At 38.1% G+C, this 23794-nt stretch overlaps 1 protein-coding gene across 3 annotated transcripts; it reads left to right on the top strand.

Moving 5' to 3' along the window:
• Positions 1-14824: 14824 nt before the first annotated feature.
• On the top strand, positions 14825-20874 carry LOC103963798 (ABC transporter G family member 15). 3 transcript variants are annotated; one of them, XR_007260471.1, is made up of 9 exons: positions 14825-15381; positions 16867-16946; positions 17627-18088; positions 18656-18772; positions 18889-19023; positions 19094-19378; positions 19496-19768; positions 19849-19973; positions 20259-20299. XR_007260471.1 is itself a non-coding variant. In XM_048590310.1 (9 exons), the coding sequence occupies exons 1-9, from the start codon at positions 15084-15086 to the stop codon at positions 20613-20615; spliced, it is 2115 nt and encodes a 704-aa protein (XP_048446267.1). In that variant the 5' UTR covers positions 14831-15083; the 3' UTR covers positions 20616-20874. The 3 variants fall into 3 exon arrangements, 2 of the variants coding, with proteins under 2 accessions (XP_048446267.1, XP_009374925.2); XM_048590310.1 differs by having other exon boundaries at positions 14831-15381; positions 19866-19973; positions 20259-20874; XM_009376650.2 differs by having other exon boundaries at positions 14833-15381; positions 18892-19023; positions 19866-19973; positions 20259-20874.
• The last annotated feature ends 2920 nt before the right edge of the window (positions 20875-23794 follow it).

Raw genomic sequence — 23794 nt, forward strand, 5'->3', positions numbered from 1 at the left:
AAGATAAAAGAAAACGGAGATCACATATAAAGAGAGAAAAACTTTACATGTGTCCATGTAGTGTGGTTGGAGCGGATAACAATCAACTACCTATTAATGCTAGATAGCTGCCTGCCCGCCCTGCCCTACCCTGTTATGAGATATGGGAGGAGGAGCATGAAGAATTAATGAGGGGAGAGAGAGAGAGAGAGAGAGAGAGAGAGAGAGAAATTGATTCATTCAAAGAAGGTTGGTTCCTTCTGGTGGGTGGAAAGCGAAGGGAAATAAATGTTACACACAGAAATAATGACAGTGTGTATGGACTGGAGCAACAGCAAAACTTGGTCATGGTGCATTTGTGATATTGCAGATTGCTCCTTCTCCTCTATCTTCCAACCAATATTAAGACTTAAATCACATTTGTGTCTACATTGCATGTGTTCAGAAAAAAGTTGTTTTGAAGACTTTTTTGGGAGAGATTGGGGTCACTTGACCCATCTTTAATTACATTGTTTGATGATAATTTGGACGTTGCATGTTGCCGACTATTTGATTACATTTAGTACGTGAAAAGGAATTTAAGAAAAGTGAATACCAAAGGCGCTGGAGGGCTTCACTTCCCCTCTATTTTCCCATGTGTCAAAAAACCATTTTCAAAGCGAACTTACCAAACATGAGAAAAACAACAATTTCTCATTCCCAAGCTCCATTTCTCATATTATGTTTCAGATTAAGTACTATACTTTTGCCATAACAACAGTTACCCGTGTCACTTTTCGCTAAGCGTTATTTATGTCACTTCAACTTATTTAAGGATTAGAATATAGATTTTTTTTTTTAAGGGAAGTGTGATTGGCACTCCAAAAATCTCATTCTATACTTCTCACAAGTGTATTTTTCTTTTCTAATATAGAAAATTTGGAGTGTAGAATGAGATTTTTGAAGTGCTAATAACAATTCCCTTTTTAAATACTAATTTTCTAATTCGTAGTTCATAGAGGACGTTAATGAAGCAAAATTTAAAGAAGGTTTCCTATTAACCATTTAGATTCTCTCCTATGTGAGAGCTCTTCCCTCCCTCTATGGGGGATTTTCTCTCCTTTTGTGAGAGAATTTTAACAGCTTGAATTTCTCACCCTCCCTTCCGTTACTCCTTCCCTTTCTTCAATATCTCCATCCGATTGACGTTTTGAGAGTCAGTGGCTAAGAATGTTTCTTTTTAATATCTACGTACTTTTCATACCTTAGGCCATCTCCAACTGAAAGCTGGCTAGAGGGCTAAATGAGCCATCTGGCCCTCCATGATATTAATATTTTAATGAACAGTACATGATCATATTTCTTACCATCTCCAACCGAGGGCCAAAGGGCCATAGGGCTCGTTTTAGCCCTGTCACAAAAAATCGTTTCCAACCAAGGGCCAAACATAATTTATTATTTAAAAACTACAACTTAAATTCAAATCCAACGGCTAAGTGACATCAGCAAGCTGTTGGATTTGATTTTTTTTTTTTGTTGTGGATATTGGACTATAATTCACACAACTTTGAATTCAATCTATTTCAATTCAAGTTTGCAATAAATTCCAACTTTAGATCCTCTTCGGATTCCAACTGTGGGCCCTCATCCAATTCCAAATTGGAAGAAAAATGGGCACAAAATGAGACGAGAAGATGAGGAGTCTGATGAAGAAGATGAAGCATGGCGCAACGCACAAAACAGAGCAGCAGCCATGGTGTGTCAGCCAACTGCGCAACAAACTCATTGGGGTGGCTTTGTTGTTGGTCGTTCTTACAAACCACAAAACAGAACGATGATGCATGCCAATCTGATGAACAACTATTTCAACCCCAACTTGGTGTACACAGAAAAGGATTTCAGACGTCGCTTCCGGATAAGGCATCATGTCTTCAAGCGTTTACTTCATGATGTCCAGCAGGTCGGTCAATCCATATTTTCAACAGAAACGGGAAAGAGCAGGCCACGCTGGTTTTTCACCTTATCAAAAGGTTACTATTGTACTCTGAATGATAGCCTATGGTTCCTCAGCTGATCCGATGGATGAAACCCATGGTATGTCTAAGTCTCCATGCCTTGATACTCTTGAACAATTCTATGTCACAATTGTTCAGGTTTACAAAGACAAGTACCTCCGCGAGCCAAATCAAGAAGATCTGGATTGGCTCATTCACAAAGCTAAAGACCGTGGATTTCCGGATATGATATGGTCATTAGACTACATGCATTGGGATTGGAATAATTGTCCCACCAGATGGCAATGAGGCTTTTACAAAAGGTTGAGAATGCCAACTGTTGTGGTAGAGTCAATTGCCTCGTATGACACATAGATCTTTCATGCTTTATTTGGAGTCCCTGGATCCCAAAATGACATTACAGTTCTTGGTTGTTCACCCCTCTTCAATAGCCTGACAGAAGGTAAAGCACCTCAACTTGACTACTACATCAACGACCGTCTGTACAATATAGGGTATTACTTGGCAAATGGCATCTACCTAAAGTGGACAACACTTGTCCAAGCAATTCCAAACCCTAGGAATGACATCAAAAAGTTGTTTACCTTACACCAAGAGGCATACCAGAAAGATGTTAAGAGAACTTTCAGTATTCTACAAGCACGGTGGAAGATCACCAGCGAACCGGTAAAAGGGTGGAGTCGAGAAAATTTGTACTCCATCATGATGTCTTGCATCATATTACACAATATGATTGTGGAGGATGGGCGAGATGGGTATATTGATGGATAGTTTGATAACGACCAAGACGATACAAATAGGTTAAGAAGGGCTCGTGCAAAAATATATGATGGCCCTAATTTGCCTTTCAATCCAAGAACTGGTAGTATCTCAATAAATGAGTACATAAGACGCTATAGAATGATACGTTCCCATGCCACAAACAAGTACCTACAACAGGATCTTGTTGCACATCTTTGGGCCAAAAATAATATGGAGTAGGCGATGGGCCAAAAATAGCATGGAGTAGGCGTTTAAGTTTTATGTTGTTAAATGTTTTTAAAAATGTTGTTTAAGTTTCATGTTGTTAAATGTTTTTTTTTTTTTTTTTATAATGTTATGTTGTTTAAGTTGTTTAAGTTTTTTAAAAAATCTTTGTTCATGTTGTTTAAGTTGTACTTGTTCATGTTACTTAATGTTATGTAATGTTTAAGGGAATTGTTATTAGCACTCCAAAAATCTCATCTTACACTCTAAACTTTTTATATTAGGAAAGAAAAATACACTTTGTGAGGAGGATAGAATAAGATTTTTGGAGTGCCAATAACACTTCCCATGTTTAATGGTTTAGAAGGTGTAAGGGGAAAAAATTGTATTATAAAAAATAAAAAATAAAAAAAATAAATAATGGCTAGCTGACGTCAGCAGCTAATAGTTGCTTTTTTTAATTTCAGCCCGCTCAAGGCCGATTGGCTGGCTGGTTTGGGCCGGCCGGTTGGCCTTATAGCCATTTTTTGTCTAGTTGGGCCCACGAGCCCTCTAGCCTGGCTCTCGATTGGAGACCGTTTTCAGGCTAGTTTCGATCTTCTGGTCCTCTGGATCCTTCGGTTGGAGATGGCTTTAGTCCCCATCTTGCAACCTCTTTCCCTTAACCCCACCCCTTCCATATTTCCATCACTAACCTACACATCAGTCCATTTCAACCATTTTCTTCTCCACCATCTTCCCTCTCTCATACCCAAAAATTAGATCTTAAAGTTTTGGACCCAATATGAAATTTCGATTGTTGTATTTTAAAATTTACTTTTACCGTGGGTATAGCTTATTTACCATGATAATTTTACTACAGGCTTTATTTGCTAGTTATAAAAAGTACAAACTTGCCACAAGCATAATAAGCACGTAGTGAATAACCATTTTTTACCACAGACAAATTTAGTTCGCTGGAAAATAATAGTGAATGACCACACACAAAGTTTTCACATTATAAATATAATAAGCCACCATGGGGAATGCTCGTGGTCAATATTGTTGTATCCACAATGCCTTTTTGTTATTTACCACGGACATAATGTATGAAAGAATCATGCGTAATTAAAAAATTTGGAGAATGAGAGACACCAAAAGTTTTCAAAATTTCAAACATCTATAAAATTTGAAATTTTCACAACACTCCCACTGTCCCACACACTTCTTAAAATCTATACTAATATTAACAAACACTACTTATCAACTAAAACCACATGAAATTACGGTTATGACTCTCTACAAATAACAAAATTAAAAATTTTTAAAACCCGGATAAATATGTCAAACACAAAAAAGTGAAAAACACAAATTAAAAAAAATAAATAAATAAAAAAGCCATTAAAAAAAGAAAGATAAGATAGACACAAACCCACGCGTATCCTCTTAATCTTCTCTTTGCATTAGACGTGGGATTCAAATTCATACCTAAAAAAAAAAGGGAGTTTTAATAAAAAGCTCGCGGTACTGTTCACTTTAACGAAAAACTACATTTTTACACTAAAAAGTCAATCCTGGTACTATTCACTTTACCTTTTATTTTGTCCTTATCGTTAAAACTCAAAGTTTTCAAACCCTTTTCATTAGTTTTCCTAAAAAAAAAAAAACTACACGTCCTACAGTATTTTCCCTTCACGCGCAGTAACTTCCCACGTAATAAATCCCGATCAGCAAGTGGCATTTTAGGTATTAAGCTCTTACATGATGACGTGGATTCAAACTTTATCAGTGGCTAATCTAACAAAATCTATCATTTCACAAAAAATTAAAAAAAAAACCGATCAGTTGTGATTATTTGCACCAGAAAAAGAAAATTAAAATTTCCAAGCTCCAACCATTCAAAAAGTAAAATTTTCTGCATGAACCTTTCTCAGCACTTTGTTGTTTTTTGTATCACTAACCTTCAGCTTTTCTCCTGTAAAATGTATAATTTATTCTCTGTATATGCAATGCTAGTTTGTTACTACGTGCTCTAGGTTGGAGTTTGTTCTGTATACTGTATTACTGTTCAAATTTTTACTGATTAATTTTTGGCTTCATTGTTTGTCAAAGCTTTGTGAATGTGTGTGGACTTATCGATATACAAATGATCATCTAATCTAACAAATTTATCGTTTGATGAAAAAAGGATATACAACTGATCTACCTGTAAGAATATGAACTCTATGCAAGTTGTAGGAAACAATAAAACTATAAAGGAATGATATGTGTATATTTGAGTCATTTGATATAGCTATATGAGTGTATCCACTTGGTTTGTATCACAACGATTATGTTTTCTTTCTGTATTTACTTCTCTTACTTGAGATCAAATTAGTATATTTCCACCCAAGGAGTACAAGAATTTTTTTTTCTTTGTGCTTATGTCTGTGCAGATAAAGAAAGCAATTAGCGAGGTTTGAGCATTAAGGGCCAGATGTCTCCCAAAGGACATTGTTTGGCGTGTTCAAGGAAAAGTAAACTTCTAAAAGCATCTCCAACCGATGCTTCAAATTGCCAAGGAGACGTATAACAGTAAAAAATGATATCTAATTTTATTCCAACCCATCAACCAAAAGCTAATGTGGATTGAAGGCTTGGTGGGAGGCATCAAAAATGCCACCTCAAAATTCATATGCCAAATATTATTTTAGTTTTTTTTTTTTTTTTTTGACTTTTAGAATAGCCTTGCATTAAATGCTTGGTATAAGTGTAGCTATTTATATTTCTTTTAGTATTTATTATGATTTGAAAAACTAATATATTAAAATATAAAATTATATTTTAGACATATAGGTTGGAGATGTAATTTTAACATGATGTCAAATTGTCAAGTAGATCATCAAATTGAAATTTGGTGTTCAATATTTGATGTCTCTTTTGGAGATGTTATAAGCTGTAAATGGAGGTGTATTCATACTTGATAGATAGTTTCATATTTCTTAGGATAGATCATTGGTTTTATACCTAAATTTGTTTTAGTTTAGTGTACTGATTGTAATTCCTTTTGAATATGTGAGTATTTAAGAAATTATTGTATTATAGTAAATTTTCAATTTTGTTGGTTTTTATATATTATTTTTAAGAATTAGTTAATTTTTTTTAAATTTTTCGAAAACTTTTATAACGAGCATTGGCCGTGGTCAATTAGTGATCCACAATAGTCATAGTGCGTGATGCTAGATTCCAATACCACGAGTTAGGTCTGTGATTTTTATTTAATTGATAACGCAGTTTGCTAGTGGTAGAAATTCAAACTTTTTATCACATCCAAAATCTTAATGGGCGTGTCCGTGGTGGATTGCAATTTACCACGGGCATTCACCATGGTAGATGTGGGTTTTTCTTCTATGCTTGTCATTTTTGGGTTGATTTTGTTGTGTCTTGGTATTTGTTTATCTCCAATTGTTTAGATAAATAAACGGTTATGGGTATAACCATTTACTCGCGAAATTTAAATGGGTGGTTATGGGTATTAACCACGATTATAAACGGGTAACTGTTTACCTGTTTATTTTATATATGTAAAATTAACACAAATCATGTTCCATATCGACAAAACTTAGATCAATGCTATTGACTATAGTGCATGGTTTCTGTAGCTAATATAATATAGTTTTCCTTAACCACTTTAAATTTCATGGTCCATTATATATATATGTATATATTATGTTAGTACTTTACATTCTGAGTTAAATAACCCAAGAATACTGTTTTTTAACAGTTTTTGTAACTCAAGAATACTTAGCAAATTTTATATTACCTTCATTGATAATTGTTAAAAATATAGTCAGTAAACTATTATTTCAATTATTGGAATGGTATAGGGACTTAAGAAATTAAAATGCGGAAATGTATAATGAATATACCTATAACGGTGTTTAATTGTCAGAAAAACAAAATTATGACAAATTTTTCTTTTTTAATTTTCAAGTTGTTAAAAAACACGTAGATGGGTGAAAAAGGAGTAAATGTTAAAAAATAAAGAATAAAAGGGTTAAAAAAAGATAAATGGGTAAACGGGTACTAAACGGTTATGGTTAAATGGGTACACAATTATAGGTATGGTTAACCATTTATAAACGGTTATGGGTATGGGTATAACCGTTTAGGCAATTATCCAACGGGTAAACGGTTATGCGGGTATGAGAATTAACAGTCATCGATAAATAATCATAGTTACCCGCCCGACATAACCATTGTCCATCCTACCCATAAGTACCTGCTCTCTAGAAGGTTAGAAACTTTTCATAGCATGCTACTTGGAATAGCTTCGCAACGTAGCGTTGCTGACGAAGTCATGAATTGTTGGAGAATGGGTGAATTTAAAATAGTGTAGGGTTAAATAAAATGTAGACAGCTAAATTCTTTTTAGATAATATACAACATTAATGTTGTTCATAATTTACCAATACTAATGAGTTACAATTGTTGCCAATGAAGTTTTATAACATGAAAACGTCACATAATAGGCTCATTACCAATAAAAGCAAATACATCTCTTTCAATGTAAACAATCATGCTATCACTCAACCATTGATCTCTCATTTTGTTACGCAATAGTGTTTTCACAATATTATAGTAGAAAAAATTCTCCCCACCAAAGCGGTTGCAAATGATAACACCAAAGTCAATGTAAGAAACGTATACACTAACTGGCATACTAGATTTCAAAGTATATACAAATAAGTTTGACGGTTGGACCATGAAAGCTGGTTTCATAGAATGCCAAAATCATTGAAGCAATTTAATATGACAACCCTGCCGCTCACTTTGCCTAACAGAAAAACCACTTATGCAACGAAACAAAACCCTAAAATCTAATCCCTAAAGCCTTAAACCTAATTAAGCCTTTGCTTGATAGAGCCTTTGATGGTTCACCAGTAAGATTTCACACACGACGCACCTTTTTTTTTTCCTTGGTGCAAAATGCTTGCGTAGCGAAACCTTTCTTGCTTCGAGCAACTCTCTCCGTCGCGCAAAGCATCTCACAAAACCTTAAGGTTGACTGGTTTTGCCTGACCAATTAAAATTTTTGTTGGATAAAATCGTTTTACCCAACGAATTTTGGTTTGTTGCACAAAATTTTGTAGACCAAATAGTTATTTCTAGTAGTGTGTGCCTCCAAGTCATTTTTGGTTTAATATACTCATTTATTCATTTATTTAAATGTTAAAGTAACTTTTACACAAATGATAATAGAATAGAAGGAATCAAATCCAAAGATGCACAAGTAAACGCCCTAAATCACCTATACCACTAAAAAAAACAAACAAAAACTGAATGCTTAGATATATGAGATAAATACTTGTCTTGTATTTCGATTGGAGTAAATACCATTTACATATAACATCTGTGGTTAATTTCACAGAACATCATCGTCAACATGACATTTAAATTATGCATGCACACTCTTCTTCACTTTTCCGTCGACTCGTACAACTCCAAAATTGATCAAAACCTTTTCTTCCTCAGCCTGAAACTCGCTTCATCTTCCTCTTCCTCATCACCTTCAGCGATTAACATTTTATATTTCCACCACGACACCTCTTTTCACGCTTATCATCATCGATATCGCGACAAGCTGCTGCTCTGCTGACACCGTTGCATTCATCTCCACCGTTGTTTGTATCGCAATCGGAGTACTCAGTTGATGTTGATGATCCGTTTAGTTGTAACAGAAGCTCTACCTCGTTTATTTCCAGCTCTAAGAAACCATTTGGGATCAATGGCTTCTTTCCGCCCTTGTTGCTACCTGTTGTCGTAGAAGTTGTTGATTTTTCCGTAAGTTAATAACTTAAATTACCTAATGTTAGTTTTGTAGTGTATAATTTATGAGTTAGTAGTAAATTAGTAATAACTTAATTAGTTGAGAAACAACGGATATGAAATAAGTATATGCAGAGGCTTCAGGTGTCGTTGGGTTTATATAGACATTGCAAATTTAAATTAAATTATTATTTTTAAAATGTTGTTATTCAGCATTTCCTGCTTGCATTAGGATTCCTAAGGAGGGAGAGAGTTTTGATATCTTGTTCTTTACTTTTTCTACTAAGACAAGGAAAGTAGAACTAGGTGTTTTTCAATCAAAAAACCATTTTGACCCTGAGCTATGTTAGCCCCATATGAGTTGTTGAACCATTACCTTTGTTCAAAGGTGGGATGGTTTGAGGCCGACTCCATAGGGATAAAGAGTGGAAAGTACTCCTAGGCTCATGTTGGGTCAATTTAAACTTTGCCACTTAAAAGAAAAAAAAGGGAGCTTGGTAATGTATATGGGTTCTAGCCACCATTTGGTTGAAATCCAATCCTGTGGAGCCAAAAATAATCAAGAAAAATATGGAGGCGACACGTGGATTATACGGTGGAAAAGAAAAAATTACTCTCGAGGAATACCAGAACTCCTACGTGCGAGCAGTGGACAATCATGACTCAATCAAGGTCAAAAGTGTTCAAAATAGGTAATTATTCAAAACCTATTTCATCCATCCTCATCAAATCTTCTCCATAAGGTAACCCCCAAATTATTCCTTTCAAATTATATTAATTAGCTAATTAATTGATTTATTACCCAATTAATTTATTAATTAGCTAACTGATTGAAATTAACACCAAAAATACCACATATGGCCGGTCTCCATTCTCCTAATGGGGCTGGCCATAGCCCTATAAATACCACCCCATTTTCTCCAAAAACCTAAGTTCAACACTCTTGCAAAATTCTCCAAATTCTCTAAACATTTTTCCCTGAAATTCAACTTTGGCATCAGAGGTTCTTCAGCCAAAGCACCCCTGGCCCATTCATCGTGGGCGTGTGAGGCTCTTAGCCTTGACCACAGGTATTGAATGTTTTGTAGGTGCAATTTTGTCTAAGAAGAAGAAGGTGGAAATATGCATCCACAAATTGGTGCTTTCATTGAGAGTTTGATTCACACGCTCAAAGAAGATTCTCGCATTCAAAGTTTCTCATTTCTTGTTCATTTGTAGATTTTTCGTATGTTCATATTCTTAGATTTTTTTTTTTTTTTTTTTTTTTATAAAATTCTTTGAATAAACGTAAAAGAAAAGTGCAATGACTAGAATTTTGGAAAGCGTGACGAACGAAACTTTCTATGTTCAAAGATCCGGATCAAATGATGGAGGACGAGACGTAGCCTCACCACGACGATCCACAAGGCTCAATACGATGGCAAGATGAGCAACTTTACCATCAAAGAGCACCACCACCATGGCAGCCACGGGGACTACTGTGGCAGTAGGGAGTGGGTTAGCTTCATGATAGCAAGTGCATGGTGAGCAGGGGGCAGCGAGGCAACCACCAGCCCAAGCCCATGCCACTTTCCAACAACGTAGACAGCCTTGTCTACTTGGCCCAAGGCCCATGCTACAAAGCAGCCGAGCCAGGCCCAGTGCGAGCCAGCCCAAGCTACTACCCCAGCAGCGTAGACCCAAGCCTCATCCAATTGGCACACGGCACAATTTGCAGCCCACGCTATAAGGCAGCTAAGCTAGGCCCAGCCCGAGCCACTACCTCAACAACACAAGCCCAATCAGTTGTGGCAGGAGAAGCAACCGAACGCTCACAGGCCCAAGGCTAGCACGCTTTCGAACAGAGCCCAAGTCCAGTGCCTATGCGCACTGTGCGGGGGCAATACACACTAACTGCCCGACCTGCTCCCATGGTCCAATCTGAGGCCTATCCCACTCTCATGGCCTACTAAGCAATCATAACCAGTCCAAGATTAGTTCAACCGTCCCAACTTCAGATTTCTGGACCGACGATTGAACCGAGGTATTTTCACCTCATTTCTCTGCAAATTTGACATCCCTATTCAAATCTCGCATTCAGAGTTCATTACACTTCCACTACTCAAGGAGATGTATATTATCCAAGCTCTTCCACCCCAAAATGGTGAATAATACTTGTCTCGACAAGGCATAGAGTTGACAAGTGCCCTCGTGCAGCAGATTACCTTGGTGAATCAACTCTTGTAGCGTGCCCTAAACAAGGTGTCCCGAAGTAGGACAAAGGCAGGCGACGAACCTCTCCAGCAGTGTCTCGGCAGACATCCACTCGACCAGTCACTAATTGAACGTTTTGGTAGTGTACATTCCCGACTAGGCCCCCGAGATAGCGTATACTCTCGTCTTAGTGCACGGAGGAGCATACTCTCAGTTAGGCCCACGAGCAAACATACAATCACGGTTGGGACCACATTCTGATAATCAACATGAGCAACTTTCTAGATGAAGTGTTTATTCGCTGCAAGGCCCGCAAAAAGCATCATTTACCTCACATCGGAGTAGGCAGCACAGCGGACGGAGAGAGAAGCAATCACTTAATCCAGCTCAAGTTCAACCAGCAGCCTACAAGTTACCCGCTCGCCTGCTAGAAACATACCATATGCACCGCACCCGCGACATAGACAAGCCAAACACATAGAAAAGCAGCCTAGACCAGCAGGTTACCATTGGGGGCAGTCAAAAGCTCCGCTAGCCAATAAAGGCAAATTCAGGAAGAAGTTGAGAGGCTCCTGACCAAACAATTGCTCAATTTCCAACGTAACGAAGCTACTGACGAGGTGCTCCGACGAGACATGACCAACATAAACGGGTCATTTTCATTGACAAGATTGATCAAATGAGACTATCCCACATATATTGTCGAATACAAAGATTCCTTATGTTTCGACAAATGCAGTGCCGGGGGCAGACGAGTACCAGAATGACACACCAACCTAACTACCAAGAATCGGGGAAAGCTTTATTCTCAACACTCCCGACGATTCAATACTGAAGCAGTACATCACTGTTAGTGGAGCATCATGGGCCTAGTGGTTCAATTCCTCCTGCTGCACACAACCTAGCCCAAACCAACCCCAACTTTGCTCTCACAGCCATGCCTACCTGCTCCACTGGCTTCCAGTAACCATTGATTTATCACCATGGCTCATAAATATGCCAATCTTGCACCACGGCTCCCAGCCGTGCCGATCTTACCTTGTGGCTCACGCCAACCAAGCCTCAAAAGGGCACACGATGAAACACCTAATGATGGCGCAATAATTATGGGAGCAACTCACTACGCTTACACCCTTATATGAGTTCCACAAGCAGTTTGAAGTCTCAAGCAAATCGCCAAACAAGACCTCGCAGACTGAGGATTATTTCAGTTGTCCAGTAGTCCAACTTTCCTCAGCTGCACTTACAACAAGGACTTCTATGCTCTTCAGTGCGAAAGGGTAAACTAATTCTCCAACACCCATCCGGGTTTGCTCTCCAGTGCGAGAGGGTAAACAAACTTGCCCACACCCATATGAGTCTGCTTTCCAGTGCAAGAGAGTAAATAAACTCCTCACACCCATATGGGTCTTCTCTCCAGTGCGAGAGGTTAAACTAATTGCTCTCTAGTGTGAGAGGGTAAACCAATTCCAAGGGTATGTTCTCCTAGTGCGAAAGGATAAACTGATTGCTCTCATGTGCAAGAAGGTAAACCAATTCCCTGACATCCATATGGGTAATCTTTCCAGTGTGAGAAGGTAAATTAATTACTCTCCAGTGCGAGAGGGTAAACCTATTCCCCGATACCCAAAAGGGTCTGCTCTCCACTGTTATAGGATAAACTAATTGTTCTCCAGTGCGAGAGGGTAAATCAATTCCCTAACACCCATATGGGTAAGTTCTCTAGTTCGAGAGGGTAAACTAATTCCCTGACACCCATCTAGGTAAGCTCTCCGGTGCAAGAATGCTACATAGCTCAAAAGATCGAATGCTTGAAGACCAACTAAGCAACAAATGGTCAGGGGGTAGCAGCCACTTTGCACCCAACAATTCGCTCATCCAACACTTCACCTTCAGCAGCTCCGATCTTGGCAACTCTATTCTTGACTGCTTCATTTACGGTAGCTGAGAAATCAAACTTAAGCAATTTCCTCATTTTTAGCAAACAACCCAAACGTGGCAGCCTAAACCGTGGCCCATGCCACGTCATTTCCTCGGCCCATGTCAAGCCAGTCCTTGGCTTCAGTCAAGCCGAGCAGCACAAGCAATGGCCCCTGCCACACCACCTCCTTGGCCCATGCCAAGCCGACTCCTGGCCCCCGCCAACCGACGTGCCGCACCACCCCGACGGTTACCCCGCAGCAGCACCACCCGAAAAGAAGACAAGGAGAATTAAGTTTTTCTTACATCGGTGTGGCGCGAAGAAGACAAAGAAATCAATGGAAGATGGTTCTTTGCACGGGCAAGCAAAGAAGAGTGTTGTGGAAGAGGGAACAAATATCCTCTAGTTTTCTCTCTTTCTTGTAAGGACAAATAATTGTCCTCCGAAGTTGATTTAATTCCTTACTTAAGGTAGACTTAAATAGGCTTTGGAGGCAATTTATTTCCCTTTCCTAAAAGAATCTAATTCCAAGTCCAAGTGAGAATCTACATCAAAGTTGGATATCTCTACACTTGCTGCTCTTTCCTGCGAGCAGCTCAGCAAGTGTGGGGATTTGTGGAGTCAAAAATAATCAAGAAAAATATGGAGTGGACACACGGATTCTAGGGTCAAAAGGACAAAATTACCCTCGAGGAATATCTGAACTCATATGCGCGAGTAGTGGACAATCATGACTCAATCAAAATATGGAGTGGACACGTGGATTCTAGGGTGAAAAAGACAAAATTACCCTCGAGGAATATCTGAACTCCTACGCTCGAGCAGTGGACAATCATGACTCAATCAAGGTCAAAAGTGCTCAAAATAGGTAATTATTCAAAACCTATTTCATCCATCCTCATCAAATCTTCTCCACAAGGTAACCCCCAAATTATTCATTTCAATTTATATTAATTAGCTAATTGATTGAAATTAACACAAAGAATACCACATATGGCCCGTCCCCATTCTCCTAATAGGGCCGGCCAGAGCCCTATAAATACCACCCGATTTTGTCCAAAAACCTAAGTTCAACACTCTTGCAAAATTCTCCAAATTCTCTAGACACTTTTCCCTCAAATTCTAACTTTGGCATTACCCCCCCCCCCCCACCTCAAAAACGGAAAAAAAAAAATCATTATGGGCACATGAGGCTATTGGCCTTGACCAAATGTGTTAATTGTTTTATAGGTGGAATTTTTGTCCAAGAAGAAGAAAACGGAAATTTGCATCCACAAATCATATCAACAATATTAACAAAACATTGATATCATATCAACAATATTAACAAAACATTGATATGATATCAGCAATGTTTACCATATATCGATTCTCTTAACAAGAACATTTGTTTATCAGCAATGTTTTTCCCATGCGTTTGTAAGTTAGCTCTGTTTTTATATCCATAGTTGGCGTCAAAGCCCCGACAAGAAACCCCTTAATTGCAAGGAAACTCCGTATTGTTGAAAACTTGAGGAAAATATATTATGTACCTACATAAGCGGTCGAAATAATATTCTTCTTTTAAGTATATTTTATGGCTGTTGTTATTGGCACTAAAAGAAATTCATTGTGCACTCCAAAACCTTATATATTTAAAAATAAAAATACACTTATAAGGAGTGAACAATAAATTTTTTGAAGGGCCAGTAGTGTAACCCTATATTTGCGAAATTGATTTTTCGTTCGGGGATATACATGCATTTTATTCCCACGATATTAGTTGGCTAGCCTAGAGACTGGAGTTCCAAAAAGTCCATATGCCAACAACAACCTTATTCAAAAACGCCCCATTGCAATATTCTGTCACTCTTATCGATCTCTATTCTGATCTATGAAAGTATTAATGGTTGTTTGGTGAGCACACTTACTGCATGCTAACTTCGCGTAGTAACTCACTCACCAAAACCAAAAAGCAGCTGTCGACCCACCAAATTAAACTTCAAAACCCTAGCTAGGACCACCTTTTTTCCTTCCTTTGTATTTCCTCTCTGCACTCCTTTTTCTGCTGTAAATTTGAATTGGACAAATATATACACACATATTTACTCCCTCCCTTATGGAATAGCTAGGGACAACTTTCTCTGATATCCAGCAACCGCTTATTAATTATTTGTTTATATAACTCTGTGTATTTGCCACCCTTTCTCTGCTGTTCCTATCAACACAATACTTGTAAGTTGTAGCTGGATATTTTGCTGGCTATGGAGGAGATAGAGGAGCAAAAGGGTGGTACCACTTCTGGTGGTGTTGATTCAGAGAGGAGTTTGCCAACTTCTGGTGGAAGAGAAGGAGAAGATGTTCGTCGGCGGTGGCAGCCTCAGGCGGTTGTTGGGATGCATTTAGTGTGGGAAGATCTGAGTGTTGTGCTTCCGAAGTTTGGGAATGGCCATACCAGAAGACTGCTTGATGGGCTGAGTGGGTTTGCTGAGCCAGGTCGCATCATGGCTATCATGGGTCCTTCTGGCTCTGGCAAATCAACCCTTCTCGATTCTTTAGCAGGTTTGTCTCTCTCAACACACACACACACACACACACACACACATATATATATGCATGTTGTATGTATGTATTTATAATTATATGTTTCAAATTTCAATCACATGCATAAGTTTTAATCCAAAAAAAAAAAAAAAAAGTATGCCACACTTTGGAATGTCAATTGATTAAAGCAAAAGTGCACTTTTTATTTTTATTTTTTATAGGTGAAACAATAGTAATTTTATTTTATTCGATCAAAGATTATTACAATCTTTAAGCAGAGCATCACGAATTAAATATGATGATCACTCGAACCAACGAGAATTCAAATCATGAAAAAAGTCATTTCTAGTTAGTCTATGATCAAAATAATAAGTACATGCAGATACGTTTTGTGTATGTAAGGTTTAAATTCACAATTAATTATTATGGTTAAGATTTACAAAAAAAATTAATCCTAAGATGAACACACATGCATATGCACACATGCTTGCCTTGTCTTCTTTCTGTGTCTTGTATTTTTTTTTTTTTCTGTTCACTATAGTGTGAACTACATGTGCACCGATTTTTTAATCTAAAAAAAGAAAAATTGACTTTTATTTGATTTTAAATTTTAAATGAATGTCGATGCTAGTTATATAACTTGAAAAATATTAGGGAGACCACATTGATGTACCATCTGACAGGGGCAATGTCACGTCAGTTAATGAGTCTATTTGATTAAATGTTAATTTTATGTATAACTTATCACATGATCATGATACACCCATGTGATACAAACATGTGATGTTTTGCATGTACATTCGGAAGATAAGCTATACATTCCTGAAATAGATAGAGAGAGATAGTTACGGAATGGTTAAATTTTGAGGAGGTTGGTCGGTTGGATAATTACTGATCTGCATTTAACATGGGATTGGCATTTCAAAACTAAGCACACTACGTACCATTAATTCTCTTCTTGACTTAATTAACTGAACACTTTGCCTGTCTCTTGCATTAACTGATGAAAGAAGTTGAAGTTTTACCCGAAAACTAATTAGTAACAAGATGAACAATCAAACTTTTTATACATTCTTAAATATTACGAGCAATCTAGGCCGACACATATATGACTGTCGGATTTGTCCAAAAATGATTAAAACTGTTAAATCAAATCGTCTCAACAAAATTTGCTTCACATCTCCACATTATACTCTTTGAAGAATGAAGAGAGAAAGAGAGAGGTGATCACTTTGACTCAAATGATATGTTGAATTATATTAGCATATTGCTCATGCCTTAATTGTGAGCCGTTAATGCATTGTGAGATTTATAAGAATTAACGGTTCAAGTTCATCGACACACATGGAGGACTGACGCTAGCAATCAACTTTCATGTTTGAGATATGTATAGTAGGAACATGCAATGTTCGAAATTGATGCTAGCAATCCTTTTCATTGTCAAATAATTATTGATATCCCAAAAATGCCTCAACTTCTCTCTTTAATTTTGCTGTTTTGCAGGTAGACTTTCACAAAATCTTGTCATGACTGGAAATGTTCTTGTAAATGGGAATAAGATGAGACTAGACTATGGTGCTGCTGTAAGTACACATAATTTCATATTCTTCCTGACAAAACTACCCCATTCCCCATGTGCCTGTGGACTGGTACATGTTTCTTTTATTAAAAGTTAGGCTTGATTGGATTAATAGTTTTTGTGGTAATAAAATAGTTAGAAGACCTTGTAGTAAAAAAAGAAAAAAAAAAAAAAGGATTTAAACTCATGTGATGAAGTCTGTTAAGATTTCGACCCAAAATTAAAAGTTTTATAAACTCTATGTTTGTTGTGAGCACGTGAGGCTCAGCCTCACATGCAAATCTCACATGCTAACAATTAACAAATAGTTTTATTCTAGCCTCATATATGCTAACAATTAATAGAGAGGTGACAGAACTTTTAATTTTAACCTTAAATCCTAACAGACTTCACCACATAGGTTTAAATCGTAATTTTTTCACCACATGAATTTAAATCGTAATTTTATTCACCACATAGGTTATCTTCTGAGTAGCCTGTTCCTTGGGAATTAATGCCTACAAATTGTAGAGTACAAATCCTGTGATTCCATAGCAGCCACAAATTTTATGTAATAATGACTTTGGTCAATGGCCTGTACCAACTTGTTGGGTTTAACGGGTTTGGATCGCGTTGATCACGAACTGTTGTTGCAACGGGTCATCCAAAATTAACCCTCCAATGTAATTAACATCAAAATTTCAGGCATATGTGACCCAAGAGAATACACTGTTGGGAACCCTGACAGTAAAAGAAACCATAACATATTCGGCACACTTGAGGCTTCCAACTACATTGACCAAAGAAGAAGTCAACGGCATTGTAGAAGGTACAATTACAGAAATGGGTCTGCAAGATTGTGCTGACAGCCTCATTGGAAACTGGCACTTGAGGGGCATAAGTGGGGGAGAAAAAAAGAGGCTGAGCGTTGCACTTGAAATTCTCACAAAGCCAAAGCTGCTGTTTCTGGACGAACCTACAAGTGGCCTCGACAGTGCCTCGGCTTTCTTTGTCGTTCATACTCTGAGATATATTGCTCTTGAGGGCAGAACCGTCATTTCATCCATTCATCAGCCCAGCAGTGAAGTCTTTGCTCTCTTTGATGATCTTGTTCTGCTGTCTAGCGGTCAAACTGTTTATTCTGGACAGGCAAATATGGCTCTGGAGGTACTACTACAAGAAGAAAATAAATGGTTTTTTTTTCTTATTAAGTTGTAAGGAAGAAAGGCACTTTCAAATAACTAAGAGCTCATTTCGAAGTGTGTGTAAGCGACTTTAAAGAAAGTGTTTTTGGGTTCCAAAGGCACTTCATGTGTTTTGCCAGGATTCACTTGCATTTTAATTAAAGATTGGTTTCAAAAACATTTTCACAAAAAACGCTTTCAGTAATTTTAAAAGTAGTTTCAAATGATCCTAAAACCGTTATTGACCACTTTCGGCAGAAAAAATTAAAGGTCAAGGTTTAAAAATCCTTCCAAGTTTTTTACCCGGAAGGGCTTAAATTTTATTAAAATTTCAACGTACCTCTAATAAAAGTACTTTCAATAAACACGCTTATGATCATAAGTGCTTTCTACAGAAGCCTTTCAAAACGGGCTTTCATGGTTTGTAGCATGGAACCATGTATTCCGAAGTTTAGAGAAAGTTCCAAGATAGTTTTGCCATGAGCATGAATTTTACAGTGTGCATGATCTCAGATTCCTAATGTTACTTCATTTCTTTTGAATTTGACAGTTCTTTGCCAGAGCTGGAGTTCCATGTCCGAGTCGAAGAAACCCTTCCGATCACTTTCTTCGTTGCATTAATTCAGACTTCGACAGAGTCACCATGAACGAATCTCACCGAATACGTGTATGTACATTGTATACGTATATGTGAACTTTCCTATCAAACTAATTCTGCTCATTTCGGCTTTGAATTATGAATGGAAAAACTACTTTACTGTCTAACATTTTTCAAATGCAAAGCAGGACGTCCCAAAATCATCAGATCCTTTACTGAACTTAGCAACAGCAGAGATAAAAGCTATGCTTGTCGAGAAGTACAAGAGTTCCGAGTACGCGTCGAGGACAAGAGCTAGGATTCGACAAATTTCATCGATGGTAATGATGCAAGGAAATCTATGTTACTAATTTTACATGACAGTTTGTTAATAAGAAACTTGTTTTACAGGAAGGACTGACGGTAGAAAAATGGAGTGGGAGCCAAGCAACCTGGTGGAAGCAACTAACAATATTAACACGGAGATCTTTCCTCAACATGTTAAGGGACTTGGGGTATTACTGGGTAAGAATCATCATTTACCTGCTGTTATCTCTGTGTGTCGGTACGATATTCTTCAATCTTGGGACAAATCTGAATTCAATATTGGCAAGAGGAGCTTGTGCTGGATTTATTTCTGGTTTCATGACCTTCCTGTCCATCGGAGGCTTCCCATCCTTCCTTGAAGAAATGAAGGTAAAAAGTAAATTAGTTTCTGTGAGCAGGAAAGTATTCAATTGTGTAATCAGAATGTAGATCAATTCAATACTCAGGATTTAAACCTTCGATCTTCTGTTTCTGTTCGATAAACAGGTTTTTCATAAAGAAAGGCTCAACGGGCATTATGGTGTTGCTGTGTTTATTCTGTCGAATTTCCTCTCTTCTTTCCCGTTCTTGGCTGTCATGTCGATTTCAACTGCGAGTATAACATACTACATGGTGGAATTCCATTCTCAGTTTCCTCGTTTTGTATTCATGTGCCTCGATCTTATCAGCGCCATCGCAGCAGTAGAGAGCTCCATGATGATTATAGCATCTCTTGTTCCTAACTACTTGATGGGAGTGATAATTGGAGCAGGATACTTGGTAAGTACAACTCTGCATATCATTCTTGCCAAGCTTAATTGTATTTATGTAAGTGCACATAAAGTTCTATTTATCACTAGTTACCGTGTTTGTCTAGGGAATCATGATGATGACTGCCGGATTCTTCCGCTTGCCGCCTGACATTCCCAGACCGATTTGGCGATATCCTGTTTCATACCTAAATTATGGTGCATGGGCATTACAGGTACCAAACAAGAACATTTTTAGTTTTGAACTAGCGAAAGTTTACCATTCTTTCCAAGCTTTGGGTAAACAGATCCTTACTAAACCGAAGGACTTTTCTTCCTTACAACCGGTTATACCTAAGAATTACTCCAAAGACACCGAAGGCCCTGCTCATCCTAAATTTTGCCATTGTTGGGTAGTTTTTCATACAATTCTGCATTTATCAGCCGAAAAAAGGACCTACTGAGGAACAGATTATAAATTTTACAATTTGAACTTACCACTGTTATACCGGTATATGCAGGGAGAATATAAGAACGCACTGGTTGGCCGTGAATTTGATCCTATTGTACCAAATGGCCCGAAGCTGAAAGGTGAGTATATCCTCACAAACATTGCCGGCTTTAAACTGGATCACTCAAAGTGGTGGGACTTGGCCGCTGTTGTAGCCCTTCTTGTGTCTTTTAGAATCATCTTCTTCATCATCCTTAAGTTCAAAGAGAGAGTTTCGCCTTACCTCCGAACATATTATGCCAAGCATACTCTAAAGCATCTCAAGAAGCGGCCTTCATTCAGGAAGGAGATACCATTCCCTTCCAAGAGGCACCAACCTCTCCATCCCCTGGCTTTTCAAGAGGGTCTCAACTCTCCACTGCACTAGAAGCAGCAACAGAAACGCCATCCGCGGTTTTTCATTCAGTAGCACTTGCAGATAGCAACACCTTGCCTCAACCTTGTAGTTCCTTTTATATTCTGCTGTCTGCAGAATTATTACCTGATTAGAAGTGTGCATGAGAGAGAGAGAGAGAGAGAGAGCAAAATAAGAGCAGTAGCAATTTTCTGAGCAGAATCTCAATAGAAGATATGTGTGGCACGAGCAAGCATAATAATTGTTTTAGTTTTGATAAAATTTACTCACATGACTTAGGACTTACAAAATACAAAGTTCCATGGGACAGGTTCACCCTGACGGGGGCATTCCAATCACTAATACGAGATCATGTGTAAGGTTGGGATGCCACGGTGCCAGTGAGCCCATTTCAACTCTTTATTCTTTTGATGGTGCAAAAATGGAAAACAGAGTTGGAGGCCGTGTAGTGTAAGATTGTAACAGTAGAGCGTGATGGGCGTGGTAATAAAAAACATGGGGCTCGCGGATGACGCGCATATGCCACAATTGTCTCAGCACATAGAACATGTGTGTGCAAGAGACTAAAGGCAAACTCCACACTCAGGCCAACAGAAAGCAGCTTGTTTCCTGTAACTCCAAAAAATCAGGTTGGGGCCTAAGAAAACACAGAAACCAGAGGTAGAACCTCGACGTGTCTCGGCATGTAACCTAGTCAGCGTCAAAGAATGCATAGTAAGCAGATCCTCTCTAAAGCAGAAAGCTGAATCCTTGCACTCAAAGGAGTAGTACTTACTACTACATATTTTCATCACCCTGCCACAGAACTTTGACGAAGATCAACGGTTTACCGAGTCTGGAATAGACGAACACTAGGCTCAACGAAGACAACTCAAAGGCCGGACCGGAAATTTGAAAGGGTACAAGGAGTAGAGATTAATAAAGTAGAGAGCTGAGCTATATGCACTTAGAATAACATCGCCTGCAAACAGCAACAATCCTGCTGTTCGATGGAAAACTATAGAAGTGATGAAACCACGCTCGGGGAGCCTACTTGCAACCTTAAATGGCGACTGGCCAGTAGAAAAAGTTGCGAGTTGGACATTATACTAATTATAACCAAGCTAGTCTCCTTTTGATCAATCAATCGTACGCAAAAGCAGCACAAATGGGAAGCAGAAACATCTACTTACCTTGTTCTATTTTCCTTCCTCCAAGTTTTTCTTTCGAAAACCAAGTCAAAAATTTGAGGATCAACCGGGTTCTTTTCCTAATCTATAATTACAAGTAATCAGTTCTAACTCTTGATTAAAGAATTCGCTGATTAGCGGCCCACACTCCGGAGACTCGGCCTCAAACTGCAGCGTGAGTAATCACCTGCTTTCTGAAAATAGAGTTGAAAACATATTCATGAGCTTCAAGAAAATTTTGACAGTGATATGATGAGACAAGATGAAGACAAGATCAGATAAGATCCGGTACAAGACCGAAGCAAAGACAATAATCGATACATGATATGAGCAAGACATGAACAGACGACAATATTTAAGGATTATCAAAGACAATAACCGGTAAATCGTCCCTTTTCCCTTTGTGTGATCAAAGTAGAGCAACAGTAGCAAAGGGTTTCGGTCTCACAAGGTTATTAGACCGAACTAGACATCCTTGAATATAAACCTAATTAAGCCAACTAGCCTTGGATCAAGATCAACTTACCAAGCTCTAAACAGCCTCAACATGGGTAAATACTTCTCGACTAGCCTTGGACCGTCTATCGCAAAACTTAGGATGTGCTTCTCATAAACTGTTGTTAAAAAAAGGACAACCTTCAGCCCAAATCTTAGATTGAGAGAAAAAAAGCGTGAATCTTTCAATCTGTCATGTGCCCCAGGAGTAGCTAAGCAGAATCAATATGACACTAAGGTTGCAATTCTCATACCAGATTATCCTCCATAAACAAGTATCCCCCTGTTCTATAGCAAATGTGCAATTTCTTCGACATCCAGATTAAAAAACAATCATAGAACTACACCCACGAAAGGTTTTGGTGAGCGGTTACCGAAAATTTGTTGCTCCAACATGACACTTGACTAAGATTGCACAGGAAAAACTGCTTCGAGACTATGGATAGTTCCCAAAACTGAAATCAAACTCGACAACTCTTCAAGGTCCTAATGATGGTACCCAAGGTCAATGTTGTCTGACAGTAGCAAATCTCCTACCAAGCCCAAATCTAGCCCACAGTCAGGAAACTAAAACATGACCCCATCTCTAACTCTAACCTAGACTACCTGAAGAATACGATGAAGCTAGGAAAATCTCAACGTATTGAATCTACCTCTAATTTTAAAGCTCTTGAGTCTTCAAAGGAATCAGTACTATACAAAGATGCCTTCGTTAATGCACCTTCTCAAATCTCCGAAGTCTTGACGTCTTCATTTAAGCATAAACACAATGTCATGAAACCTGTAAACCTAATATTCAAAAACAAAATGTTAGGTGCGATTGCTATTTTACCCCAAGTCTCCAAATTCCTTTCACAATAAAGACATAAAAAGGGCCACCCCAAGCCAACAAGGTTCCCTGCTTCGCGAGGGTCTAGGGGAACATCTATAGTACGCAGCCTTACCCTTGCTTTTGCAAAGAGGCTGTTTCCATGGTTATGCAAAAAAAAAAAAAAAAAACATCATATATTTAAACCCCCTACAGTTTAAAAGAAAGAATAATATAGTAAAGACGATAATAATAATAGTGGAATATGAAGAAATGCCTAAACACTGCATAGATTGGTTAAGTTTGTTTTGCAAGAGCCTATATTGAGTGGTCAAATATTACCAATAGATGCAGAAAACAAGCAAGAACCCTCAAGTTATTCCCAAATCACTAATCCTCTAGACATAACCCTTAATGTACCGTTGGCACTGCCACTGGTTATGCCAAGAGAAAGCACTGCAATCCTCATGTTACGAAGTGAAAGCTGTTAATCAACAACCTGAGAATCCACAACATCATGAGCGACTAGAAAATACAGCAAGACTTTCATTCTAAAAGAAATATGACCAAACAGAGGTATAACAAAGAATGTAATCCATTATTTTAGTTGCCTCTATAATACAGTTGATGTAAGCGCTAAGTGCTCAACGAACGAACCTCCTGTCATAAGAGGAAACATCCAATTAGATCTAAAATAGCAAAAGGATAACACAATATAA

Source organism: the organism of the source record quoted next, unplaced genomic scaffold (genome assembly GCF_019419815.1).
Source record: "Pyrus x bretschneideri cultivar Hongxiangsu unplaced genomic scaffold, Pyrus_bretschneideri_v1 Contig31, whole genome shotgun sequence".
In the NCBI taxonomy this organism is placed as follows: domain Eukaryota; kingdom Viridiplantae; phylum Streptophyta; class Magnoliopsida; order Rosales; family Rosaceae; genus Pyrus; species Pyrus x bretschneideri.

Excerpts from the sequence above, each read along its gene's own strand:
- LOC103963798 (XM_048590310.1), top strand. The coding sequence starts at position 15,084 with ATGGAGGAGATAGAGGAGCAAAAGGGTGGTACCACTTCTGGTGGTGTT. Across the intron at positions 16,947-17,626 it reads GACTAGACTATGGTGCTGCT|GCATATGTGACCCAAGAGAA; the intron begins GTAAGTACACAT and ends TCAAAATTTCAG. Across the intron at positions 19,024-19,093 it reads TTCGACAAATTTCATCGATG|GAAGGACTGACGGTAGAAAA; the intron begins GTAATGATGCAA and ends CTTGTTTTACAG.